The sequence below is a fragment of the Toxotes jaculatrix genome, chromosome 17, assembly GCF_017976425.1.
Source record: "Toxotes jaculatrix isolate fToxJac2 chromosome 17, fToxJac2.pri, whole genome shotgun sequence".
NCBI classification, from domain to species: domain Eukaryota; kingdom Metazoa; phylum Chordata; class Actinopteri; family Toxotidae; genus Toxotes; species Toxotes jaculatrix.
This window is the reverse complement of record NC_054410.1, coordinates 18646194-18673855: the sequence shown is the minus strand read 5'-3', so window position 1 is coordinate 18673855 and position 27662 is coordinate 18646194. Positions and strand designations below refer to the sequence as shown.

The 27662-nt window shown below is 41.8% G+C and overlaps 3 protein-coding genes across 14 annotated transcripts in view; 1 reads left to right on the top strand and 2 right to left on the bottom strand.

The window, feature by feature from the left end:
* Positions 1-913, bottom strand: part of ralgapa1 (Ral GTPase activating protein catalytic subunit alpha 1) — a 59942-nt gene extending 59029 nt beyond the window's left edge. For all 7 annotated transcript variants that reach the window (XM_041060335.1, XM_041060334.1, XM_041060328.1 and 4 more), the window contains exon 1: positions 508-913. In XM_041060335.1, coding sequence (XP_040916269.1) covers positions 508-613 — 106 coding nt within the window. In that variant the 5' untranslated portion in view covers positions 614-913. The remainder of the gene's footprint in view (positions 1-507) is intronic.
* A 365-nt stretch (positions 914-1278) lies between these two features.
* Positions 1279-6866, top strand: brms1la (BRMS1 like transcriptional repressor a). Of its 4 annotated transcripts, XR_005896254.1 has the most exons (11): positions 1279-1415; positions 2355-2514; positions 2855-2945; positions 3059-3186; positions 3277-3356; positions 3679-3775; positions 3953-4042; positions 4166-4230; positions 4349-5406; positions 5828-5913; positions 6582-6866. XR_005896254.1 is itself a non-coding variant. In XM_041061210.1 (9 exons), exons 2-9 carry the CDS (start codon positions 2376-2378, stop codon positions 4445-4447), a joined length of 789 nt encoding a protein of 262 aa, XP_040917144.1. In that variant the 5' UTR covers positions 1279-1415; positions 2355-2375; the 3' UTR covers positions 4448-5639. The 4 variants fall into 4 exon arrangements, 1 of the variants encoding a protein (XP_040917144.1); XR_005896253.1 differs by having other exon boundaries at positions 5828-6866; XR_005896252.1 differs by lacking the exons at positions 5828-5913; positions 6582-6866 and having other exon boundaries at positions 4349-5171; positions 5270-5639.
* Positions 6867-8715: 1849 nt separating this feature from the next.
* ctage5 (CTAGE family, member 5) lies at positions 8716-27611 on the bottom strand. 3 transcript variants are annotated; one of them, XM_041060729.1, is made up of 28 exons: positions 27415-27611; positions 26986-27119; positions 25969-26055; positions 24012-25716; positions 20430-20669; positions 20120-20220; positions 17555-17686; positions 17356-17377; positions 17083-17171; positions 16693-16764; positions 15939-16049; positions 15746-15817; positions 15484-15588; positions 15103-15225; positions 14677-14865; positions 14448-14538; positions 14158-14225; positions 13997-14067; positions 13795-13896; positions 13608-13704; positions 13307-13374; positions 13062-13147; positions 12842-12955; positions 12039-12206; positions 10814-10981; positions 10548-10600; positions 10134-10311; positions 8716-10039 (listed from the first exon to the last, which is right to left on the bottom strand). In XM_041060729.1, the coding sequence occupies exons 1-28, from the start codon at positions 27533-27535 to the stop codon at positions 9810-9812; spliced, it is 4797 nt and encodes a 1598-aa protein (XP_040916663.1). In that variant the 5' UTR covers positions 27536-27611; the 3' UTR covers positions 8716-9809. The 3 variants fall into 3 exon arrangements, with proteins under 3 accessions (XP_040916663.1, XP_040916664.1, XP_040916665.1); XM_041060730.1 differs by having other exon boundaries at positions 25407-25716; positions 27415-27605; XM_041060731.1 differs by lacking the exons at positions 20120-20220; positions 20430-20669; positions 24012-25716; ... (1 more) ...; positions 26986-27119; positions 27415-27611 and adding an exon at positions 18601-18812.
* Positions 27612-27662: the final 51 nt, after the last annotated feature.

Here is a 27662-nt window from a genome sequence, read left to right as displayed (position 1 = left end):
GAGAAATCACAACAGCCTGACTCACAATGTGTAGCATCACTGTGCCTAAATATTTTCAGCCGTTAGCTAAATATACATGTTCTCACACGGTGCGAAAAACAGATTCTCCTGTCAAAATTTGACAATCTGTCTCTTACACACAACATACAGCACGTCTTTAAACCCTCTTATAACTCGACCATCTTTCACTTTTACCCTGCATGTAAAAGACCAATTACTGCACAATGTAGTCGCTCTGAGAGGAAAAGGCGATAACAAATACTGAAAAATGACAAGGGGTAAACCGCTTGACAATCACTACAGGTGTGATGCCGAATGCACGAGTGGATACTAAAAAACTTGAAATCGTCTAAAAGTTTGTCATAAAATGCCCCTGTCTCTGTTAACATGCCAAACAGCTTTGAATTTCGTGATTTTCGAAATGAGTTTGGTGTGACATTCCCTATATGCACAGACTGGCACGCAAAGGTTAACCTGTTAGCTGCTTGATAGAGACTTTTAACTTACCAATGACAATTCTAAGATGTTTGAGCCTCGTCAACACGTCCTTCTTTGGGTCCAACACTTTCTGTGTTGATTTTTTAACGTCCCCATGAGGCTTTTTGGAGAACATTCCTGAGGCAGGAGAGACAAGAATGCGATGGTAGACAGCAAGGAGGAGCTAGCTGTGTAGCCACTTACACAGCCCCAGCTAGCGTTAATCTTAACACTATAACGAAACGCCGATACTCCTGGGTCATTTATTAACGTTGCGGTGCGAATTAGCAGTCCTCCGCAATAGCGCGGAGTATACTAAGGGGTAGATTTTGTCGGAGAGGACGCATTCTGTTTAAACTAACGCAAATATCTGAAACGTAGCGGGGCAAAGCATCCATCCATTGCACCTCCCTTTCCCCAACAGCCAGAAGGCTAAACTGACTGGTTAGCTAGCTCCGCTGTTCACTTAGAAAACATCATGGCGGAGTAGGGAAAACAAAATAATGGATACCAGAGAAATTCACCGCCAGTGTATTTCAATAATATGCAAACTTTGTTTACCCAGTTTGAACAAAATCAAATACTTGTGTCATAAAACTGCAATGTACGTCTGTTACAAACAGCGTTTTCGGTTTGGATGGCGTTAAAGTTTTAAACGCCTTTCGACAATTCTGCTCGAACTCTCCGCCTCAAACTAGAATGGTGAATCCTGGGTAACGTAGTTAACGCCCGGTTGTTACACCTTATGTGATGCCAATATTAGCAATGCAGAAAACTACAGTTCCCTATAGAAATAAGAGCGCCGTGTTGAGATTTGTTTTTAGCTTAGCTGGGACACGAGTGAGATTGTAACCGAGGGGAAAAAACGGTTAAGCTTATTTTCTCTGAGATTGGTTTTATTTCAGTATTCTCACAGACGCCAAACACCTCCGCATCTTGTGAGTTACGATCTAGTTTTAAGCTTCCTTGTTAGTGTTTTCTAACAACATACCGTTCCCATCTTGCTTGCTACCAAACTACACTGACTTGCTAACATGCTAACGGAATGCTAACTTGTCGTGTTGTCATTTGTTAATGTTTATTATTTACTCTAGTTTAACAGTTACAAAGTCAAACAGCTAAATCCCCTAGTAAATTCAAATTGATTTGCGTGAGTAACTTTTAATAGTGTATCTAGTATGAAGCAATATTATAAACCTTTCTACCAATTTGGGGTTCATTGTTTTCAGGGGTGCTTATTGACGTTGCATATAACGTATTTCCCACAACATTTCAAATTGATTCACCAGAAAAATATAACTAAATGTAGAAAAAATATGAATAAAACATCGTTCACTTGAAATAGAATTTAGATGGATACACCACAATACTGCAATCAGCATTTGGTAAACGTCAATGGCAACAGTACATGTCAAATGGATGAAAAAACAGTAATGTAGATACATCATCTGAGTTAACTGTTTAACAAGTCAGAGCTCGTTAAACAGTGATGCATTAGTGGAAAAATTGTTACGACCAAATAGTAATGCTGCTTTTCACATTCAAACATGTAATCATGTCTCTCATGCCAGGTGTAAAACGACTGCTCTGTGAAGTCGCTTCTAAGCTATTACACTCTCATGCAGATATAATTACACACCATGCAGATGGGAAAACAGCAGCAATAATGAGATCATGCATTTTGGTCTCTGATGTACAAGCAGAATTGCTAATGACTCCCAGTGGATGCAAAGTTTGCGCATGGTTTAAAACCTCTTAGCTTTTTATTCTCTGTAGGCCTAAATCTGAACTAATGGAATCAAATGTAAAGCTGTAATGTTGTAGGTAAAACTTCCAAAAGAGCCTGACTTTTCTTTCTTTCAATCTAACACCATCAGTCTTGAAGTTGATTTGCTGCCATGCCGGTGCACCGTGACCGGGAGAAAAAGGAAAGTACAGCAGAGGAGATGGAGGTGGAAGAGCAGGAGCAGGAGGCGTCCAGCTCAGAGGAGGAGGATTCTGACACCTCCTCTGTCTCTGAGGATGGAGACAGCTCAGGTGAGAAACTCTGAAACCCTAGAAAACAAGCAGAACTCTCTCAGTTCTGTTGGGCTTTGGATGATTTAAAAAAAGGAGCAGAGATTAATCTGCTGTGATGTGCAAAATGTGGATCAACAGTATTTTAAATGAATCATGTGTTGGAGTGGATTGATAATGTGATTGATACACGGTGTGTGCAAATGGAAACTGTTTGCAGGCCAAATATGTGTACCTCTGCCAGGTTTCGCTTCCATATCAGCTCCTGAGCTTCTTCCTTCTTCTATCACAGCTTGGTTTTCTAATACTTAACCCAGAGGTGTGTGTGTGTATGTGTGTTGGATACTTGATGATGTTCCAGAAATGGATGAGGAGGACTGTGAGCGGAGGAGGATGGAGTGCCTGGATGAAATGTCCAACCTGGAGAAACAGTTCACTGATTTAAAAGACCAGTAAGCCTGAAGCTGATATCTGTAATGTTTGTTCTAAAATTTGAATTAAAAACAAAAAATAAAATTCACAAATAACGAGTTGCATCATTATTTATATTTGTGTTTGTGTGCAGGCTGTATCGTGAGCGTCTCAGTCAAGTGAACAGCAAGTTGGCAGAGGTGGAAGCTGGCCGGGCAGCAGAATATCTGGAGCCTCTGGCGGTGCTGCTGGAGAACATGCAGGTCCGCACCAAAGTGGCAGGTAACTTTTAAGACACACACACACACACAAACATATGAAGTCGTACACACTCTGGTGTCCTTATTCACTCCGACTTCATGTCTTTGGCAGGTATCTACAGAGAGCTGTGTCTGGAGTCTGTGAAGAACAAGTATCAGTGTGAGATCCAGGCAGCGTGCCAGCACTGGGAGGTTAGACACACACACACACACACTTTAATTACCTCCTGCTTACAAAAACAGTATTACAAAGCAAATCCAATGTCTCTTGAGTCCTTGGCACTATGAGTCATTGAAATGTTTTAACTATGCCTCCCTGGGTTGTGTGTCCATCCGTTTGTTTGTCCGTCCGTCCTTTGATCCGTGAACACGGTATCTCAGGAACGCCTGGAGGGAATTTCTTCAAATGTGGCTCAAACGTTCACTTGGAGTCCAAGATGCACTGATTAGAGAAGCATGCTTGTGTGTGAGCTCTGTGTTTTACATGATAGTGTGGGTTTTTGTGTGTGTGCAGAGTGAGAAGCTGCTGCTGTTTGATACAGTACAGAGTGAACTGGAGGAGAAAATTAGAAGACTGGAGGAGGACAGACACAGCATAGATATTACATCAGGTAATTCACACAGAACACAGTCGCCACATTGTGTTATCTCATTCATGTGCAACTAAAGACAACACATCGTAATGACAGTAATAAGAAGACACTACACACGTCCAGCACAGCATATTACACTCACTGCACACACAAAGCATTGTAATCTTTTTGTCTTTGTCTCCGTCTTTCTTTCAGAGCTGTGGAATGATGAGTTGTCAGGGAGGAAGAAGAGGAGAGATGCTTTAAGTCCTGACAAGAAGAGGAGAAGACCTTCAGTGGTGTCTGATATCCCTTTACTGCTAATACCTCTGTTACTGCTCATACAGATACTCCCACTAAGCATTTCTTCTTGTAATGATTCTGAAAAATGTCAAATACTGGTATGTAACTGTCCTTAACCCTGTCCACGCCCATATATTGTCTATATGCTACCTGACTTGGACATCCTGGAGGACTGGACCGCCATCAGAAAGGTGTGTATGTGTGCAATATGCAAGGGTGTGTCTCTGTGTCTATGCCCCCCCAACCCCCGGTGGTGTTTGTGTGTGCTGGCATATTTTGACATTCGAGTATGTGTGTGCTGTTTTCCAGGCTGTGGCTACGCTGGGTCCCCACAGAGGGAAGGCCGACTCTGACAGCTCCGTGTTCCCATTCAGACCAGACAGAAACAGACCCATACTAAACTGCTGAGGCGTACACACATTGCCCAAACACACACATACACACACACACACATGCAGTCACACATTAGGAGACACACTCAAACACATGAACAATGCACACAGCGGTACATTTGTCCCAACGCTCCCACAATTCACTACACTTCTCAGCGAACAGCGACACCAGTCGGTAAGCTGCCTCTCGTGCCAACAGGCACACACAACAAGGACTCACGGGTTTGAATCCCCTTGAAGGAGAAATAGAAACAGAAGCATTTTTTTTCCTTTAATGCTAATCACCAGCACTTCCATTCAGAATTGGGCTATTATTTTTCTGTTCCCTTAGTGGAGAGGTAAGAGAGGATTTGTGTTTTCAACTTGGAGCCTTTAAGTATCACTGGACATTAAAACTCCAGAAAGAAATCAGGGTTTTATTTTATTAAGTAATTCCTTGAATTTTGATAGAAGACTAATACTACATGTTACAGGTCTACTACATGATTTCAGACTATATGTCTCACACTCTGACCTCTGAGCATTAGATCACAGCCGTTTTCCTTCAAAGTAGGTGCCACATTTTGGATTGAAATGATCAGTGGCAAATTGTTGTCAGTCCTTGTTTACATATTGAACAGATCCATCCACTTGGGTGGACCTACAGTAAAGTTCTTTTTTTTTTAACCTCCCAGATCCTGTCGTATTTGGTGAGCATGCTAACGCCTTTTTCACATTAAGGTGAAAACATTGGCCTAAAGGTATAAAAAGGCAAATTTTTAATACAACCTAGTTTACACCCTGGGTTCACTGTTGCCTGGAATTGTTCATCAGTGTCATGTGATGTTGTTTTTTTAAGTGTTTTACTGCTACCGAGCTCCGTCATCTGATGTGGATGCCGTTAAACGGGCACACCTTGAGTCACATGGATTGTTTTCCCAGTTGTCTGAACACTGCAGTCACCAGCAGTTCAAGGGCCTTTGCAAACATCTATATGTGAGTTTTATTTGTCAGTACCGGAGCATTCAGAAGGAGTATTCAAACCAGGAAGTCACAATCATTACAATCATTACAGTAACATGCTCCACCTCACTGTGTGTAATTGTAAGCATTGAGATTTTTAATCTTAAACTTAGCAGGTTATTGATGAAGCTTCCAATGATATGTGGGAAAATGCTGGTTTCTATATGAACCTTGTCCATTGTGCCATTAAATATTTTTACATTTTGTACTTTTTTTATGTGGATCAATTTAAATGTATGAGGCTAATAATTACACTTTGCTATGATGTTTTGAATAGTTAGGTGATCATATGACAGTTTGTACAGGCTTTTGTTGTTTCAGAAAGCATTCAGCACAGTGCCTACATTTGAAGCTACGTTCAGTTAAATTTCATTGTCCTGTCCTCTTGTTTTAGTGGTGCATCTTGCATTTGTAGGAGTTACCGTTTGGTTTCTGTGACAAACTCAGTGACAACTTAAATCCCACACTGATAAATGCAAGGTAAGGAAATAAATATTTCAAGCTTGTGAGTGCAAACAAGACCAAGACAGAAAGGAATAACACTTAGGATCTTCCTGTCCAGATTCTATCTTCATGAATCTGGACAGGAAGATCCTCAGTATTATTCCTTTCTTTTGGACGCTTATCCTTTTCTAACCACTGAACATTTATGCACCGCCATCTCTGTTGGTAGTACAGTGGGTAGTGGCTAAACTGTAGCAGAAACAGACGTGATCTCCATAGATCTTAACTTAAGACCATATACAGTGTTGATAAGATACCTGTGCATTTTTGGCCTGAAGCCTTTCATACAAATTCTCTATATTTGTTAATATATTACTAGTTATTTTAAAGATGATCACATTTTTTTACTAACCACTACATCAGCAATTGCAATTCTATTCAATAATGTAATGACACGGTATCCACGTTAAAGTGATTTTAACTGAAGGCCATGAAATACCAAGGTATCCCTTGTTGTTATTCACCGGGTTTTATTGTTACATTCTCTGCTTATTGAATCTACCTCTTCTCTCTTCCTCTCGCTCTGTGTCATGCTTTCCTTAGAAATACTCATCCATTATTCAGTGAACATGTAAATGCTTCCATCCTTATGATCACCTTGACAAAAACTGATCTTTTTTTTTCTCTTGGTGTATATTGTATAGACAGGGAAGGATCCTAGGAGCCTAAATCACATCCTTCCAATAACACTCCTCCACTGAATCTTCACAGAGATAAACCATTGTTTTTACAGGATGATGAACAAACTGACATTTAATAGAACAGATTGTTTGTGAAGATTAAAGTGGTGGGAATGTAAAATGTTCAAATTTATATTTTTCAACAGTTTATGTTAAGTAATGTTTCAGGTACATTTGTGTCTTTTTTTGTTAATGATGCGGATGAGTTTTACAATTAAAAGTTTTATAATTACTTTGTGGTGTCTGTGTTTATAATATTTTTCACAGTCAACACAGTGACAGCAAAGAGTACAATGGGTCAGCCAGCGATTGTGCAAGTTCTCCCACTTAAAATGATGACCTTGAAATGCTACTTACGGAGCCACTCCTTCGTTGCCCGGGCGGTGTGTTTGGGATCATTATCATGCTGGAAGACCCAGCCACGTCTCATCTTCAATGCTCTCGCTGATGGAAGGAGGTTTTTGCTCAAAATCTCACGATACCTGGCTCCATTCATTCTTTCCTTAACACGGCTCAGTCGTCCTGTTCCCTTTGCAGAAAAACAGCCCCAAAGCATGATGTTTCCACCCCCATGCTTCACAGTGGGTATGGTGTTCTTCTTCCTCCAAACACGACGAGTTGAGTTTTTACCAAAAATTTCTATTTTGGTCTCATCTGACCACAGGACAGTCTCCCAATCCTCCTCTGGATCATCCACATGGTCACGGGCAAACTTTCGACGGGCCTGAACATGTGCTGGCTTAAGCAGGAGGACATGTCTGATAGTGCAGGATTTGATTGCCTGTCTGCGTAGCTCTCTGCAGGTCATTTACCAGGTCCAGGGCCCGTGTAGTTCTGGGATTTTTGCTCACCGTTCTCATGATCAGTTTGACTAGATTATCAATGACCTTGTATGTCTTCCACTTTCTAATAATTGCTCCCACAGTTGATTTATTCACTCCAAGCTGCTTGCCTATTGTAGATTCACTCTTCCCAGCCATGTGCAGGTCTACAATTTTGTTCCTGGTGTCCTTCGACAGCTCTTTGGTCTTGGCCATGGTGGAGTTTGGAGTCTGACTCTTTGGGGCTGTGGTCAGGTGTCTTTTATACAGATAACGAGTTCAAACAGGTGCCATTAATACAGGTAACGAGTGGAGGACAGAAGAGCTTCTTAAAGAAGAAGTTACAGGTTTGTGAGAGCCAGAAATCTTGCTTGTTTGTAGGTGACCAAATACTTATTTTACGCAGGAATTTATAAATAAGTTATTTAAAAATCCTACAATGTGATTTCCTGGATTTTTTTTCCACATTCTGTCTCTCACAGTTGAAGTGTACCTATGATAAAAATTACAGGCCTCTGTCATCATTTTAAGAGGGAGAACTTGCACAGTCGGTGGCTGACTAAATACTTTTTCACCCCATTGTATATTGATGGATGTATTTATAGTAAATGTGCTGCCAGACCAAGAGGAGCCTCCATATTTTCAGTTTACCACATCACTAATGATGAAATATTTAGCAGCTTTCCATATCAAGACTTTGCAGATTGCTTTACAGTGCATAAAGACAGTATATAAAAAGGAAGAAGTGGTTGATGCAGGATCCAATGAGGAGGCTAAACCTTACTATAGCTGAGAGGACTTGACACCAGAGTATATATCCTCTTAATAAAATTACTATTGATCTCACTTCAGAGCATTTCCTCCCTTTGAAGAACACACATCTGCATCTCTCTAACACAACACTCACTACAGGGTGCGTGGATAACATATAAAATTACCTGTAAGTGAGAGATAATATAATGACATTACATATCACAGTAGTACACTCATGCCTGTAGGCAGCACCGCCTTTTCCACCCTCCTAACTAAAACCAATTCTAAAAGCAGTGAAAACTACGATAGTTTGACCTTATCCAACTGTTGTGTGTATTTGAAAGAATAGTGCTTTGCAGTTACTAATTAAACAGATTAATTGCATAGCATGTCTATGCACGGTACTGTATAAAACACTACCATTCAAAAGCTGATTTGCAATTAAAATCCAATCTTTTCTTAGCAGTTCAATTCCAAGCAAGATAAACTGAAATATTAATAAATAGTAAAATATGGAGTCGATGACAATTTGACAAGTCTTTATTCATCTATTAATAATCACTTTTTACAAAATTCACATGGGTGTTATCTCTCTGGCTGTGAAGGTCAGCTCTCTGCCAGTCAGTCCAATTCACCAATCTGTGACTGTCAGGACGAGACACACCTCACAAGTGAAAAACGCAAGTGTCTTCGATAAGCCACTTTTTTCAAGCATGGGCCATATATAAGCCACTGTAACAAGATCAAAAGCACGGTTTATCTGCTTTATCCGAATCCTCCACATCCCACAGGGAAGTCAGTGAGATCAAGTTGTGCATTTAATTGCATTTCAAGGAAACTGTCTTATTTTACCTCTGGTTAATATTTAGGGGAGTTTAAGATAGACTCAGTTCAGTCACAAAGGAAAAAGGACCTGGTGCGATCTGAATCCAGGTCAATAACAGCATGGATGCTAAATGGCTAAATTATGGTGACAATGGCAGAAGTGTTGGTATAATAAAATAAACCGCATTAGGCCAATAAAGACGCATTTCGCCCCCTGGCAGCTCATGATCATTTAGATTTCTCTTTCTGTGCCATCGGGTAAAACATTTCATTCTCTGCCACATACAGCATTTCAGCATGCACACGTTTCAACCTAACTCACATTAAAATCCTTTCTGGCATTTTTAAGCTCACAAGCAACTGTTTCTGGTTCATGTGGCAACACTCCCCCATACACACACGTACAGATTAGGCTGCCTGTGAAATTACACAGCTGAGCCTAAATGCTGTCACCATGACTCCACAACAACAGGAACTACCTCACAGGAAATGAAGCTGGATGATGATGGGGCAGAGAGCGGGAATAGCAAAGAGAAAGAAGCCAGAAGAAAGAGAGAAAAAAGGATGTGACTGGAGGAGAAAGAGACGAAGGGAACAGACAGCAACATAAGAGGCGAATGAAGGCTGATGTTTCCTGTCTTCTAACACTATTCATTCAATGTGTGTTCCTGGATAATAAATACATGTGACAGACGATGAAAGAGAGGAAAACTTCAACCTGCCTGTCATCCATCCACCATGCCACTGAGTTTTAACCAGAAATCTCACAGCTCAAGGAGAAACTTCATCAGGATCAAATGGCGTCTTCAGGTGAGGGTCTGTGCTCCTCTGGTGACGACTGACTGTTCGGTGGGGACTGGAGGGACTGCTGAGGAGGAGGACCCATGGAAGGAGGTGGGAGGCTGTCGGGTGGAAGGGGTCGCATGGGGGGAGCATAGTGAGGATGAGGACCTGGAGGAAGAGGAGGTCCACCAGGAGGGAAACGAGGAGGGAACATCACCCCTGGAGGTGGAGGGGCCCACACTGGAAGCAAAGCAGGAAACACAGAGTTAAGTTTAGACTAATGACACCTGGAGATAAGACAGTATGTGCTGTGAAGATGGCTGCGGCTGCTTACTAGGCATCATGGGAGGGCCCCCGGGTCCCCTGGGAGGATAGAAATCAGGAGGTGGGGGTCCATAGGGAGGTCTACGAGGAAATGGACCGTCCATGGGGCCCATTGGGGGTCCAGGAGGGGGTGGGCCCCCCATCCTTGGATCTGCTTCAGGGGAAGTCCTTCGATCACCAGGCCCAGACTGATGATGAAGATTATAGAGGATCCATTGTCAGGTAACACAGCATTCTTATTCATGTATAGATCTGTGTATCTGTATACTTTAATGGGAGCCGCTGCAGGAGTTTTACAAATTAACCAATAATTTAGTAAATAAGGACTCATCTAATGTGAAACTTGGGGACATAGTTGAACAAACGGCAGGACAGTTAGATCCACACTCATAATATGCGTCTTCCTCACATGTATGTCTCTTACCTCTGTGTGTTCCTGCTCACCAGGCCCAAGGCTGTTTTCTCTGTATGGGCCATCTGCATTGATAAACACATTTAGAAGTAGTTTGGACTCTGATCTGCATTCAAATACACGTGTAGATCTCCTCAAGCCTCCATTCAGCTTTTATATTTAAATGTGTCAAAGAGAAAGTAAATACGTTTGGACAGACAACAATGTGCAGTCCAAAAGTTACAGATGGGAACATAATGAAGCAATGATGAGCTGCTGTGCAGATTGCTGTGACTCACCTGCCATGTCTGCAGGGTGGGGAGGACCTAGCGGACCAGCAGAAGGGAAACCCCTAGGATGGGGAAGAGGAGGGCCAGGTGGGAGGGAGCCAGGAAGAGGCAAAAGAGCTCCTGGAGGAGGTGGAGGTCTCCTGTACATGGGACCTCCTGGTTCTGGAAACATATAACCTAAGAGAGAGACACATAGTGAGAGAGAAAGAATATATATGAGGATTTATCAATATCATATGAACAGCTCTTTGGTTACTGGAGTATACCAGTGTCTGAAGCTGGATGGACAAAGAACCTTAAAAAGCTTTTTTAAAAAAGTGAACTAAATTTTGTTGTATTTACCCTCAAAAGTAAACGCAACACTCAGTTGTTTCAATCAGGTGGACTTTCCCTTTCAGGGTCATGTGATCAATGATCTCATACACCTTTATCACAGAACTTCACAGTCATCTGCAGTTTCTAACGTCAAAACTCAAAATGCATTAAACACAATCCACATGCACTGTGTTAGCATGCATTTAGCGTTCACATGCACACTAAATGACTTGACTGCTGGCCAAAGGCAGGTGCAACTAATAACTTTAATGGTGGCTGCATTCCATTTTAGCTTCTCATGTAGTACTGTGCATGCTGGCTCACCCTCATGGCAACAGAGTAATAATTAATGTTATTAGTTACACCTGTGCATTGACTGAAGCAAGTCAGAATTTCTCCAGTCCCTAAAACACTGTGCAGATACAGTACAACAACGCCTTACGAACATACATGACATATTGGGTCTCAATAAAAAAAATCACAGTGCAAATGGTGCATTCAAACATAAGCATAAATACTGTGTCAATTTATCAATGAACAGTTTATAACAGAACGCAAATTCAGCAGTGCCATATTCGAATATCTCCCCCTGAAAGTAAAGACTTACAAAACAAATGTTCCTCGCTGCAGGCTAAAGGCTGATTCTCGTTATGATACACAACAGTTATTTTATTTCCATCTTTGCAGTCACAACTTAAGGATAGCACTGTCAGGACTGTGCACTTTTTATTTAGCTCACCTTCAAAGAACTAGACTTTTCCCCCTGACACGGGATCATCTTCAAGCAGTTCAAACTCTTGATCACTTACCTGCTTACTTTTGGATCAAAATCAGGAAATATACTCACTTCTGTTTGTGAAATACAATGTAAATCTGAATCAAAAATCTGTCTTTCTTTTTCTAAATTCTGCACACATACCTGGAGGCCCTAGGGGCCCAGAGGGCCCTGGGGGCCCTGGAGGTCCTGGCATAGGTCCCCTCCGATCTCTCTCCCATGTAGGGGAGATTGAGCCGCTGTCTGAATGAGGACCTCCACTCCGCTCCATCTCCCCTTGGCCACCTGGGGGCTCCACGGGACCACGACACACTGTGGATGAAAGGACCAGAGGAAAGACAGACAGCACAGGGCAAAGAGGGAAGAGAGCAGAGATGATTGAAGATGTTGATGAGCATGAAAGAAAGAAAGAGAGGGACAGACAGAGAAGGAAAAAAGGAGACAAAGAGGGAAGAGAACCAATAGGACCCAAACAAAAAATATGAGACAGTGAAGACAATTAGGCCAGAATGCGTTTGAGTTCAAGAGAGAAAGGATGAGAGCATCATGTCAATCACAATGAACTGAGAAGATCAAAGACACATCACTGTCATATACTCCATGGACTTTTCCCCATGGACTCTGCAAAGTGCCAACAGCATGCCAACATACACACCATGCTACTACAGATGCTTCAGCATCTACATGCTACAGCCAGCTCACTATCTCCAACATGCTGCGTGTGTTTATTGTAATGACTTAGTGAGACTGAAGTAGTAAAGGTACTGTACGGAAAACAAGATGAAAGCTGTTGTTGTTGTTTTTTTAATCAACAAAACCTAGTTATTATTTGAAATACCTCAAATCACAGCTACTGAGATCAGGAGATACTAGACGTGACCTGGTGATTGCATATTTGTATGTATGATTTTCTGTGCCTGTGTACGTGTGTTTGCGTGTGTGTATACCTCTAGGAGACAATCTAGCAGGCGGACCATCCATTAATGTAGGGGGAGACAGAAAAGCTCTGGTTTCAGATGCTGGTCGACCCAGAGGAGAGGGACCATACGGTGACCTTTCAGCTGGAGGTAAAAGAGAGTTTGAAGAGTCAAGGAAATTTGTGGCCAACTGCTCCCAGGGCCTAGAGGTAACCGGTGAGTGAATGTGTGTGTGTGTGTGTGTATTCACCTCTGAAAGGCAATGGTCTAGCCAGACTGTCCAAGGCAAATGGATCTTTGTCAAGGGCGTCTAGTTTAAATTGTGTGTCTGTCAGCCTGTAAACAAACACACCTAAAGTTAACACATGACAAACATTTTTGAGACCTGAATATGCAAATACATAAAAGGTCAATTTAAAAGACAAATGAAAAGATATTAGAATACAGCAAATTTTTGCAATTCACAAACATAAATAGGTTTTAACTTATGCTCACTTCTGTCTGAGGAGGGCGTTCTCTCTCCTGATGTCTGAGAGCTCTCTGTCTGCTGCTCGGGCTGCGAGCTAGGAGATCAATCCAAGATCAGTTACATGACATGACATATGTCCATACTAATTTGAATACAGCTCTCACAACATTATAGATTAAGAGACAGTGACGAAAAACAAGTTTGTGTCCAAAGATACAACATCTCATTATGTCTGTGAGCTGCAGGGACCTAGAAATGTGGAAACACACATCTGAGTCTCTGATTGTCCCAAACTTGTAGGATGATTTAAGGGGGAGTTTAACTAACCCAGTTACTGTGAGCCTTCTTCTCACGCGCTGATATTTGAGTCTGGTACGACTGTTTGGTTTTCTCCAGCTCTTCCTCCATCTCTTCTGCTCGTTGTCTGAAGACACACAATGATGTAAAAGTGAGACATGTGTGTGTGGATGGGAGGCTGTTAATGTGTTTGGCAATAGCTGGCAGAAGCAGCTACCTGTAGTTGTTGAGTTCTTCCATGGCCATTGCAATGTTTTTGTCCGCTTTATTTAACTTCTCTTCTTTCTGCAGGCGCTCCTTCTCCTCCACTGTCAGCAGTCTGCAAACACACACTCATCAGCATCCTAATTACGTTTTCCGAATGATTCGACTGCTATAGCTAGACTCAAACCTATCCATTCACGTGTCTTTATCCGTACCTGTGCAGCTTGAGCTCATTCTCCTGGTACATTTCGGTCATAATCTGGAGTTTCTGTTGTAATCGTTGGACCTGGGCGCATGAATACAGAATATTAATTCAAATGCAAATGAACACCTTTATGACACAATATCACTCTAATACATAGTTGAGGTCAGCTACCTGATCTGAGTAGTGCTCAGCACTTGACTGCAGAGATAGTTTCTCATTCTCCAGCTCCTTAATGCTCTCTAAAGGGGAAAACAAATATGAACACACAGTAGCACACAGATGTAACAAATCTACCATCAGCGATAATATATAGTCTCTAAACTCATATATGACTGTATTTAACCTCTAAGAATAGTTGTTTATTGCAACCAGAGTTCACCCTATGCTTTGTTTGCCTTGTTCTGTATCAGACACTTAATGACAACCTTCGTAAGACAGACATCAGAGTTAAGTTGACTCACCTTGCAGATCTTCTTTAGCTTTGACTTCATCATTCAGTTTGGCAAATACCCTGTCCTTGTCTTCATCTACTGACTTGAGGTCTGCATTCAGCTGCACACAAGTACAATATTAGCAGGTGTAGAGTAAATTTTTATAGGAAGCTTCCTAACGTTGCTTAAAGTTTTGTCCAATATTAAACATTCTTATCAACCAGCACTACAACAAATGCAGTGTGTTTGTTCCACATACCTTAGCAGCGTAAATGAGTTTCTGGACTTTCTGGAAATGGCCTGGTGTGTCCGTTATGTCCCCTTTTCCATTCTCCTCTTCTTTTCCTGGTGACCCATTGGACGTCTCCTTCTCTGCTCCTTCATCACCTTCCTTTTCCTCTAGGTCTGAGTCCCAAGCTTTCATCCTCAGCAGACGGTCGGTCAAGGACTGGGAGCACAAAAATATTTAGTGTCAACCATCTTTCTCATAAAATGAATCATATCAAGTAATGTAACTGAGTCCTTTAACCACGGTTACTATCTTTTAAGGCAGTTTGCAGTCCTCTTCTGTAGTAGCTATCAAGATACGCCTATTGTTTGAAACCCAGTTTTAATTAGAAAATTCAAGGACAACATCCAGCAACTAACTACTGTAAACTAGAATTAATGCAAGAACCAACCATACCATGATACGCTCATCCTTATTGGCCACATCCTGCTGCATCGCGCTGTAGGCGACCTCACACCTCCTCATCTCCGCCTCCAGCTCACTCACCCTTTCTGCCCATCCCTCCACCTGCTGCCTCAACTGCAGAGAGAAAGAAGCCGACAGAAGGATGAAAGGATGGTGCAAGGAACAAGGGGGAAGATAAACGGGAGAGGGACAAAGATACAAAATATGTCAAGGATAGTTATTATTTCTAACATCTCCGATCTCACATAGAAATCCACAAATGTAGCACACGATGCAAAACGACGAATGTAAAACCCCACTCTTTACCATACACAGTTATACTGTGTGTCTCTGTGTGAGCGTCCATGTGGGTGTGGGTGTACAGCATCCTACCTGAGTGTTGCTCTCCTGCAGCAGTGTATTCTCCTCTCCAGCTGTTTCCAGGTTCCTCTGTAGTCTATCACTGTTCATATTGTACACTTTCAGAGTAGTCTGTGCCTAAAGATGGACAGACATACAGATGTAACGTCACATGAAACACACAGAGACACAGCAAAAGGGGAAACGAGGAAGCAGCAAATGGGAAAGGGCAGGAACATGAAGACAAAAAGAGGAGAAGCAAGGACAGAAAGCAGGAGGGTAATGGTGGCTGCACCTGCACTTCCTGTGACTGGAGGTCTTTTGTTTCGTCTTCAAATGTTTTCATGCTCTCTTCAAGCAGAGCTATCTGGAGAGATAAACAAATAATCCTCTTGATCAATACCACACTATGCAACCGATTCTCAGTTAACACAGTTCACTAGACTTTCATAGTTTTGTATTATTTATAATAGTGTGTGTGCTCCTACCCTCCTTTCTTGCTCTATCCTGTGCTCACTCTGCTGGTCCAGTTGATCCTTCAGTTGTTCAAGATCCCTCTCCAGCTCTGTTTTAGCAAGTTCCAGCTGTCTGGCTTTGACCTGTAGGAGCAAGAAAAGAGAGCATCTTCTGTCTATACTATCAGCAAAAATACATGTACAATAATATCTATTATAATTTGCTGTAGTGTTAGGAGGCCTGTTTAAAATATTTCAAGGATTACAAATATTACTGACTTAAGTTACATTTAATGAGCAACAATCAAATAGAAACTATTCGTATGCAGAGCTCTGTAGCTAAGCAGTTTGGATTTGGATTATGAGCTAGAAGAACAAAAAAAGAGCCACACACAAATGAAGTGCTGAAGAAAAAAGTTAGAACCTATTAACAGTTTGAACAAATTTTCAAAACAAACTACAACTTTTCCATATGCATCTGTCCTGATCATGGTGGCTTATAGCATAGGCTTATATATTTGTACACAATACCAAACACAAGAACTGTGTGTGTTACATCTACTAGATGACTAGGTGTGTGTGCTGTCCAGATCAGACGATATAAAAATCTAACAGAAACTGAAGGTCCATTGAAGGTGTTTGCCAAGCTTCATTTACTTTGGGCAGAGATCCCAGTGCCTGCTCCTTAGTTTTTGTACAAAAAGATAATAAATTAATTTCCCACTGCTACATGATGTTTTTCCATGTTTCTTAACTGCCCTTTAAGTTTTGTTTCTAACTGCCTTACCTCCAGATGTTCTGTCCTTTGAGTTTGGGCCAAGACACCACTGTCCCTCAGTGAGTCCTCCAGGTCATCATACTACAAATGGCACATAATTAAGAAATATATATTAATTAATAACAGATTAAATGTTGTCATGATCACAACAAAATGTGGATTTCTTCAGGATTTCAAATAATGTTCGTAAATATGCGCTGTTAATTTGTAAAGAGTTCCTGTTTTTCCTCACATCACACACAACATGAATTAGACTCTCCTTCTTCTAAGACACACATTTTTAATCCATGGGAATCAAAACACAGAGATATCTGGTCACAGCTGTAAAGATCCAGTGTTGTATGTGAGACAGGTCCTATCTCCAGCCAGCAGTTAGTCAGCATTGGCATCAGAACCAACCTCTTGTTGACATTTGCTGAGAGACTCGAGGACTTTACACTTCTCATCCAGCAACTGTGCAACCTGTTCAGCCATCCACCGCTCTTTACCTGAAAAATAGGAAAGGCAAAGCTTATAAACAAATTCTGATTATTTTTCTTACTAATTTATGCAGTGGTCAGTGAGAGGTTAAATTGGCAGACAGGTTTAATCAGCAGGCATAAGTAATGTATTAGTTTTATTTCTTTCAAGTCATAAGAATGTGATATCAACCAACAAGTAATAAGAACTTACTTCGGTACATTCTGCTTTTGACCTGTTAAGAAATAAGAGGAAAATAATGATGAACAAGAGGTCATTAAGGGGATCGATAGGTTGACATATGGGCTGATTGCCAAAGGAACAAGTGTGGCCTTTTTGGGTTTGAACTAACAGTGTCACCATAAAATAACTGTAAACATATAAAATCTTTGTGATGTCGATGTGTACTCACAGAGCTATAACATCGACAGGTGAACAACAACACTGTCACCAGCCCCACCAGACTGGAGATGATGACTGGTTCCCATGGCACCCCGTACAGGTCTGGCCCGGGTCTGATGTCATCAGGCAGCGATGATACAACCTGAACAAAGACAAGAGAAGCGTTATTACAGGAGCTGGTTTCAATGAGCATTTTTAAAATGAGATGATGTGGACTTCTTTTTAGTTTGGGGACAACATGTGATTAACTTGGCCTACTCATTTTAAACTCTGTACACAGAGGCATATTCATTGTGGACATTAGGATCAGTGTTTTACCATTGCATGACTACACTGCAAACTATTTATACTCAGTACTTCTGAAAAAAAGCATTACTCTAAAGTTTAAATCTCTTTTTCAATGAATACTTTAAGCATCAGAGTTGGATTTATGCAGCTTATCTTCACTTGGCAGTCAGAGCAGACAAAGTTTGCCATTAGACACATCTATAATAGCTCTAGCTTCATTAGCGTTGGGTTATGCTTCTTAAAATTTTATGAGATCCGAAATCATTTTCTCATTTCATTTTCCAGTAGTTGTAAATGTACTTAACATTGGCCGCCAACTAGATGAACACGTCTGTTAATACACTGTGTTGTTACAGCCCTGACAGTTTACTAGCTGTCGTAAAACTGTAAAATTGTAGTGAAATTTTAGTATCGTATTTATCTGCGACAGAGGAAATAAACAAACACCTGCCATCTTTTAGCAAAGAGATTTCGAAACAACTGAATGGAGAAATCCACGTTACTATCAATTAGCTAGTTGACAATCACAAGCTAACTCTGTTAACTATTTTGACATATTTGAAATATCAAAATAAAATGTTAAAATAGTATTGACAGCTGGTTAGCGGCCTTGGTAGGACACATATGAAGTCAAAAAAGAGGGGTGCATAATTACAAGACGTAGCTACTAAGCTACTGGGCTGTTTTCGAGTACATGACAGCCCGTTACGTTAGTTCAGCTGTGAATGCTAGTTAGGAAATGCTAACGAAACCTGCCACATAACGTACATCCTTCACTTTCTCCACGGCGATACTGTAGTAAGCCTCTGCCGTCGCCTGGAAGTCGACCGCTTTGTTGGCCAACTGGTCACTTGCCGGATGGTCCGCCATATCCTAATTATTTCATTTGGTTGATATTTTGGTTATAATTTTCTTTATACCGATATTAGAAACAGAAACTACAGCCGTCAACCGGGCTAGCGGCGATTTCACATCCTATTCACAACACCGAAGCTCAAGACTAGACCACGTCCTGCTGCACGTCGTAGGGGGGAAAGAATAATGGTTTTCTCAGCAAACTCCCCGCATCGACTCTAATAGATTATAATTGTTCTAAAAAATAACACACAGAAAATTATGTTATATGTTAAGAATAAAACGACATATAAACATTGTTATGTGGAATTATAAGTTAGGGGAGATTATTTTACACCCCCGCTGGTGCAAATGGTTCACTCGCAACGTCACCAATTGTAAAATGCCACACTGGCACGTCGGAGTGCTTTCAAAGTGACACCAAGAGAAACAGGTGTCACTAAGTTAACTATAGTATTCTCAATATTGTTTTTTATAACGTCCCAAAGAACTAATATAATTATCTCAAACTGAACACATAATTATACCGTCATACAAAAGTCCTCTGCTTTCAAAAAGCGCATGACCATGTGTCACCTGCTTTGAGTTACGGCCACAAGCTAATAACAAGCTGTTCGAAATAGGGCACAGGTGAAGAACTGACTTGATCTGACTTGTAACATTCACTCAGTGCTCTTAAGGTTGTACTCACCGAAGTGGGTTCATTTTCGTTCATCTGAAACTAGAGAACCAGTAGCCCTGTACAAATATTTAAAACAATTTGCCCATAGAGCAAGTTGATTGCCAGATTACGAGTCGCCAGCACTAAAGAATGTGAGTGATGTTGACGGATCCAAGCCAGCTTGACAGCTGAGACGTAGGCAAAGCTGAATGCCAGAGGGAGAGTCTGGTCAACATGACACAAGTTCAGTATCTTAAAGAAGCAGACCCCACAGTTTGTACACACTTAGAGAACAGATATCCCTTTGTACAGTTAGGGTTAGGTGGTTGTTCTGAATCAAAGTCGAAACCAAAGCTGCCTGTACAAAAGGATTTAGGCTCTTCCAAACTACTGTTATACTCCTGATATTCTTTATGAGGAGTTTTATTTTACTTTTTTGTTGCAATTATGAATCATTCCTTTCAAATACACAGTGGATATCTCTGTGCATTGTGTGTAATGCAGGTGGACAGCAAAGCCGATGTAGACTCAACAAAAGGAAATCTGTTCCTTTTGTTGAATCTGTTATATATATATATATATATTCTGTGCACTGTGTATATATATTCTGCTATTCCAATATTTCACTGAACAAGCCTTTATCGCTTTAACTGTATTTCACTGTTTGCTGTTATTGGTTTATGACAAGCATATTATACCCATGGCTTAGATTTAGTGATAATTTAACTTACATTTAGCTTCCATAGATGGATATCTGCTGATAACTCCTACCTGAACAGTAGTCCATAGGAGGAGCTCCATGGCTGCATGGACATGAGTGGTTGATTCTTTAGCCATCCAGTGAATGAAATCCAGAATTTGCTTCATCTCCCCTGGAGTTACAGAGACATACATAACAAAGTTTAGAGTTTAAGCTTCCCCCTTTATATATAATATTATTAGGATTCCACCCATTGCTTTTATATTTAACATACTAATGTAAAATAGTGAGGAGGCAGCAGATGAAGTAGCGCTCCTTGTTTATAATTACTTTTTTCTTTTAATCCATATTGATTAAGGGATACTTGAGTCACATCCATACCTTCCAGTAGCTGTGTTGATCCTGGCTGATTGTGAGGACGGGATGCAGGGGGCCCACTCTCTTCTTCACTTCCTCTGTCCCTCTGTTTTCTTTTGTCATCTGCGGTTTCCCTCTCTTTTGCAGGCTTTTGTCCCTCACTCTCCACATCCATCCCTTCATCTCTCTGAATGTTGTTATCCAGGGCTACAGAGGGATCTCCTGTCTTACTCGAGTCTTTGTCTCTTTGATCTTTGACGTGACCTGTGTTTGGGAACACATGCATTCTGATTGAGACAAATGCAACTCAAAACCATAGTAAAATTAGAAGATCAAATTAAATTAAATTAAATTAAATTAACTTAAAATATCACGACTATCAGCCATTATCATTGAGGCAGTATAAACAAAAAATACCTTGATGGCTTCCTTTACTAGTGTCTGAGTTTCCTGTGTTGAAAGTCTTTCTCACTCTTGTAATTAGCATTTCTAATTTCTGAAGTGCAACGACCGTTCTAGTCTTTTCCTTGTCCTCCTGTGGTGCATCGGCGAGCCTCGTGCTAGGAGCAATCACTGTCTCCCTGTGATAATGCAGGAGCCTTTCTATATCTGACAATATAGATTCATCATTATCAGGATCAGTCACAGTCACAGTGTCTGAGCTTCCCAACATGTAATCCAAAAACTGCAGCTTGTGTCGCCCAAAGAGCTCCATCAATATAGTCATCTCATCCACACTCATATAGGTGAGGAGATTTTTGTAGTACTTGGAGAGGGTTTTTGTTTGGAGGGGGGTTTCTGTGTTCGGAGACGGAGTATGGGGATGGGATGGAGCTGAGGTCTGGATTTCGTCCGAGGAAGGTGGAGTCTGTGGCTGCTCTACGGGCACAGTGACAGGAGAGTCTGCATGCAATTCTTGATTATCAACCTGACTGGAGACAATGGTGGAGTCCAGTTCTTGTTCAGGGGTCAGAGAGGTTTGTGGCTGAGGTGTCTCGCCTGTATCCAAACTCAGGGTAGAATCAGTTGAGTCCTTTGTTTCAGTCACAGGTGTTTGGCTGAAAAAGCTAAAGGCATTTTTGAAAACACCAAAAGCTCCTCCATTTTCAGTCTCCACTGCTTTTTTATTGTGATCATCAGATGGTAGAGAAGATCCAGTGGGATATTTAGACACATGTGGCACAGTTTGTTCAGATATCACAGTCTGGCTTTCAAGAGACTCATTAGGTGAAGCTGAAGGCTCCAATCTTTCCTCTCTCTGGGATTCACGACCAGTTGTATTATCATCATGATTATTCATCTGCGAATCAGTGTTGTCATTCCTTCTGACATTGATGTCCTCCTCTGTGTCTGTCTTATGATTAGAGTCTATTTGCTCCGGTTTCTTCTCACTAGAAATCCCATTGCTGCTAGTTTCAGTGTCTTCAGGCTTAGTACTCTCCCTCTGAGATACCACTTTGTCATTAGAGAGCTCAGTGTTTTCTGTCTTATCTGGATACAATTGGCCATCTTCTCTTTTCTCATCTGTCTGATCAAGTTCAGTTTCATCAGAAGGACCATGGAGGCCATTCTCACCTGAATCTGGCAGGTCAGAGTCTTCTATCTGATCAACTTCCAAACCATCTTCTTCCTGTTTTATTCTGTCTCTGTCAGTTCCCTCAGTAGGTATTGTCTGACTCTCTCCTGTCCTCTCTGGTAATACTGGGTGTTTTGGATTTCCTGTTTGGATTGTCCCTTCATCTGCTGAACTCGATCCATCCTCTGAGACATTTTCATCTCTGTCTCTCACAGATTCCTCGTCAGTAGCTTGAGGACAAAGCTCATTTGAACATTTGAGGCTTTCCTCGTCCTCTCTGTCCCTCCTGTCAACATCATTCACTTGCTGTATTTCCTCAGTCTCCTTTTTCTCTTCCTCTATCTCTTCCACCTTCTCCTGTTGTTTCTTTTCCTTCTCCCTCTTCTCTTCCTCAGTCTGTGTCTTTTCAGTCTTTGTGTTCTCATCTTGTATCTCTTTCTCACTGCTTTCTGACTCTGGCCTGCTAATGTCATTCTGAGTCTTTTCACTCTGCACCTCCAAGTGAGAGGACTGTACCTGTTCTCCTTCACCTTCCTTCTTCTCTTCTTTCTTTACTTCCTCTGACGCCTCCTGTTTCTCCTGATTTCCCTCCTCCTCAAACTCTTCTATCTGCTTCTGCTTGTCTTCTTTTTCCTCCTCTACCTCCCTTTTCTCTTTCTCCTTTAACTCCTGCACCTCCCCCTGCTTCTCTTCTTTGGGCTCCTCAACCTCCTCTCTTTTCTCTCCTTCTTTTATCCCCTCCACCTCTTCTTGCTTGTCTTCTTGTTCCTCCTCTGCTTTCTCCTCTTCCTTTAAGCCCTCCAGCTCTTCACGCTTCTCTTCTTTTGCCTCCTCCACCTCTCTCTTCTCTTCTTCCTTTAACCGCTCCACCTCCTCACATTTCTCTTCTTTTGCCTCCTCCACCTCTTCCCACTTCTCTTCTTTTACCTTCTCCACCTCCTCTCTTTTCTCTTCTTCCTTTGACCCCTTTATCTCCTCATGCCTGTCTTCTTTTTCCCCCTCCACTTCCTCTCTTTCCTCCTCTTCCTTTAACTCCTCCTCTGCATTCTTGTCTTCTTTTCCCTCCTCCACCACCTCCTCTCTTTTCTCCTCTTCCTTTAACCCCTCCACCTCTTCCTGCTTCTCTTCTTTTGGCTCCTCCATCTCCTCATGCTTGTCTTCTTTTTCCTCCTCCACTTCCTCTCTTTCCTCCTCTTCCTTTAACTCCTCCTCCTCCTCATTCTTGTCTTCTTTTTCCTCCTCCACTTCCTCTCTTTTCTCCTCTTCCTTTAACCCCTCCACCTCTTCCTGCTTCTCTTCTTTTGCCTCCTCCATCTCTTCATGATTGTCTTCTTTTTCCTCCTCCACCTCCTCTCTTTTCTCTTCCTTTAACTCCTCCACCTCCTCATTCTTGTCTTCTTTTGCCTCCTCCACCTCCTCTCTTTTCTCCTCTTCCTTTAACCCCTCCACTTTCTGCTTTCCTCGTCCTTCCTCCTTAATTTCCTCCACCTCCTTTACCTCCTCCAGTCTCTTCTCTTCCTTTAACTCCTCCACCTCTTCCTGCTCCCCCTCTTTTTTTATATCCTTCCCTCCCTGCCTCTTCTCATTTTCCTTTAACCCCTCTGCCTCATCTAGATTTTGCTCCTCCATTTCCTGCTGTTTCTCCTCTTCCTGTATCTCCTCCGCCTCCTTTGATTCATCCTGCCTTCCACTTTGCTTTACCTCTGTCTTCTCCTGCTTCTCCTTTTCCTTTGGCTCCTCGCCCTCTCCAGTTTCAGTTTCTTTCTCTGACCCACTTTCAGTCAAAAAGTCTTTCTCAAATTCTAATGTGTCTGTCTCAGTTTGAACTTGGTGGAGGTTGCTTTCTGTATTTTTCTCTGTTTCTTTTACCTTGTCTATATCACCTTCACCTTCTGTGACTCTCTCCTCCACCTGTGGAGACATAGACTCCTGCTCTGAGGCCTTTTCATACAGACTTTCAGCACCTGTTGTAGTAGACTCTTGAGAGCTGCCACCAACAGGCTGAACTCCTCCCTCCCCTCCTAACTCACCACGATGTGTCTCCTTTTCCATGTTACCATCAGTCATAGCGAGTGTATCTGAGATGTCAGCATCAGTTTTTACACAGTGAGCAGGTAAACTTTGATCCTCACTGTGGACTGGTTCATTTCTCTCCTTCGCTGTGCCTGATGATAAGAAAGGCAAACTCGTTCCGCTGCTCTCTGCTGTGTTACCACTGCCTTGACTTTGTTCTGCTGATTCATCAGTCGGAGTCGTGGAAATATCTCGGTGAAGTATATCTGTGTCTTCATCGCTCCCCTCACCTTCGGGATCACCACTAGCACCAGTTTCAGCAGAAACAATTTCGACCCCTTCCTCATCCCCACGTCCTGTTTTCTTACTTTGCAGCTCACCTTTTTCATCTCCCTCCACCTCACCTACAGTTGGTCCAGTGGAGTCTGAATCTAAATCTGCAGAACCAAACTCAGACCCTGAATTGACGTCAGATAGTGTCAGATCCAGGCCAGTGTGACTTACAGTTTTAATTTCCTCTTCTCCTGGCTCTCTGTTATTATCCTCACTTTCATTTCCTGTTGATTTGGGGATCTGATGTTCATCAGCCTCCAGTTCTGCAGGTCTTTCCTCATCTATCATGGAGGACATTCCACCTACATCCTGGGACTTTTCCTCTGATTTGGTCTGAGGAGGAGCATCTCTTTGATCAACCATGGATGCAGCATCGACAGGTAAGACATTATCCTTGCTGCCATCTGACAGGGCATTTCGTAGCCAGTCCAATGTCCCCATCTCTTTCTTCTCTTCTTCATGTAACTGGCTACCTTCTAGGTCCAGAGACATCCTTCTGCTCCTGAATTTTACTTGTAGCTCATTTTCTTCGTCCATTTCTGTTTCTCCATCCTGCTCATTTTTTACAGAATCTGTTTTGGGCTCTCCTCCAAAGCCAAGCCACCCAGTCATAGTTGAAGTGAAAGAATCAGTAGTTTCTTCACTGCCTTCTCCACTTTGCACAGCATCATCAGGTTCTCTCTCTCCTCCAAACCCCAGCCATCCTGTCACAGACGAAGTTAAGGAAGTTTTGTCTTGTGTTTCCTTTCTCTCACCTTCTTTCTCTTCTTCACCCGAACTGCCATGCTCTTCCTCTTTTCCTAGTCCTAACCATCCTGTCACAGATGAAGTCAAAGAAGTTGTGTCTTGTGTTTCTTTTCTCTCATCTTCTTTCTCTTCTTCACCCGCACTGCCATGCTCTTCCTCTTTTCCTAGACCTAACCATCCTGTCACAGATGAAGTCAAAGAAGTTGTGTCTTGTGTTTCCTTTCTCTCATCTTCTTTCTCTTCTTTGCCCGAACCGCCATATTCTTCCTCTTTTCCCAGACCTAACCATCCTGTCACTGAAGAACCGAGCCAGGAAGAGGAGGAAGACCCACCTTGTTCATTCAGAGCTGCAGGATTCTCGTGTGCTTCCTCGGGGGGCCTGGGATCAGCTTCACCAGCGTTTTTGCTTTCATCTCCTTCTGGTGTTGTGTCATCAGTTTGCTGTACTGGAACTGGAAAGTCTGTAGAGGGATCTGCAGACGTTGGTGGACTTTCAGTATTTGTGCCATCTGTGTGTGGGACGGTTTGGGTGGATTCTGACTCCTGAATTTTGATTTTCTGATCATTAGCATCAGTATCACTGTCCAGATCACTAGAGTCAATAAGATATCCAGACTCATCCATGCAGAAGAAATCAGATCGCTGAATGAAGAGAGAGAATTGGGTTCTTTAATAATGAGGCATTTATGTGATATACTGTAACATCAACAAGGTTAAAGGTTAAATAACTGTTATCAAATTACAGAATGCCAGTTTCTTTATGTGTTGTAAGACAGCAAAGAGTAAATGCATAGAGAATAAATGTAAATGTTATTTATTTACTATCACCTAGACGAAAGTATGTTTTCTTCACAGGCTGTATCTGAAGAGTGAGTGAACTCAAAGCCTGTTTACCTGTGTTTCCACTACTTTCTCCACTGTTGCATAAACCTGTTCCTCTTGCACAGCATCCTTTGGAAAATAGCCAAACCGTTTGTCAATCTGAAATCGAAAGGAAATAGAACAGTGTGTGATCACAATTCAAGCCAAAAGAAGAATCACAGCAGGAGGAATGAAAAGGAAAGGAAAGGAAAGGAGAGACAGGCAAAGATAATGATTCCCATTTTTCAGTTCAGTTTATGGCTGAGTGATGCAGCTGAAAAAGAATGAGATTATAAACAGACCCATCAGAAAACCAGAACTCTTAGTATTGACAAGTACTTCACTTTCTCAGTTGCAAATGGCTCATCACGTGGAGTATACTTGTTTACAAATCAGTCAGTGTCTGCACTTTTTTGCTAAGGCTCAGGGTCCATGGGCTAAGTAGTGAGTTGTGAGATTCCTCCCAATGAAATTATGGCTTTTATTGGGGGGAATGATATCTGGGTGTGTTATTAAATGTTAAATGTTAACTGTAGTCACACACAGTGAGCTGTGTGTGACTGTTGCAGCGACACACAGCATGCCCAAGACAACACAGAATGCCCAATGTCCTATCTTATCTGATCCTAATATGAGACTTGGAAATACAATGTCCTGTAGTATGTTCTTAGCCAGAGGTTTTCACAGTGGATAATTAAAGTGATAGGTAAAATAAAAGTTGAGCCAGTAGCTGTGATGTTGGATCAGCACATCAGTATGTCTGTTTATAATTATTCACTCATTCTGTCTCTTATAATAGATAATTCTATTATTAGATATAATGAAATTGGGTGCTGCAATGGGCCTTTGTGTTTATCAGGTAGTATTACAAATTACAGTCTCAACATGACTCAGCCAATCACTGATAGCCTAAACTATCTGTATTATAATAAAGAGTAATCTCTTTAACCTAGAACCTGGAATGTGGAACAAGAGGGTTGCTCTTTATACTCTGCTTTAAAGTCAGACAGTAGAGACAGACTGGACAACAGATGAAAATAGCAGACATACAGTGCCTGCCCAGAGGTCTTCCCTCTTTCCAGTCAGTTTGTGGTAAACAAAGATGGTGTCTCCTCGCCTGAAGCTCAGGAAACGGCAGTCCTTGCCATGGTGGTCCCTGATGGCCTGCACTCTGCTCATAAGGCCTACACACACATGCACACACGCACACACGCACACACACACACGCACACACGCACACACACACACACACACACACACACACACACACACACACACACACACACACACACACACACACACACACACACACACACACAGATAATGGCACAGATACAAAGAGGTGATTTAAATAAAAATTAAATAAAATTAAATGAAAAAAAAAAACAGTTTATCATCATTATAAAAGCTTAGAAATTTGCAAAGGCCAAAATATATTATCCTATGAACTAGAATTAAAATAGCAGCTTCAGGACTTACTTTCACACTCTGAGTCTCCACAGATCTTGTAGTCAGACAACAATCCCAGATTTAAGTGAGGAAAAATCCCAAACACTATGCCTGTAATCCACAGCAACCTGAAAACCTGTGAAACAGCCATTCTTGTTGTTTTAAAGGAATGTATCAGGAGAAAATATCCATAATGGGGAGAAATAACTCCAGCCAGTTGTGCCTGCAAGTGGACACTGCCTCTAAGCTGCTGCTGTCATGAAGACTCAATGAGATAA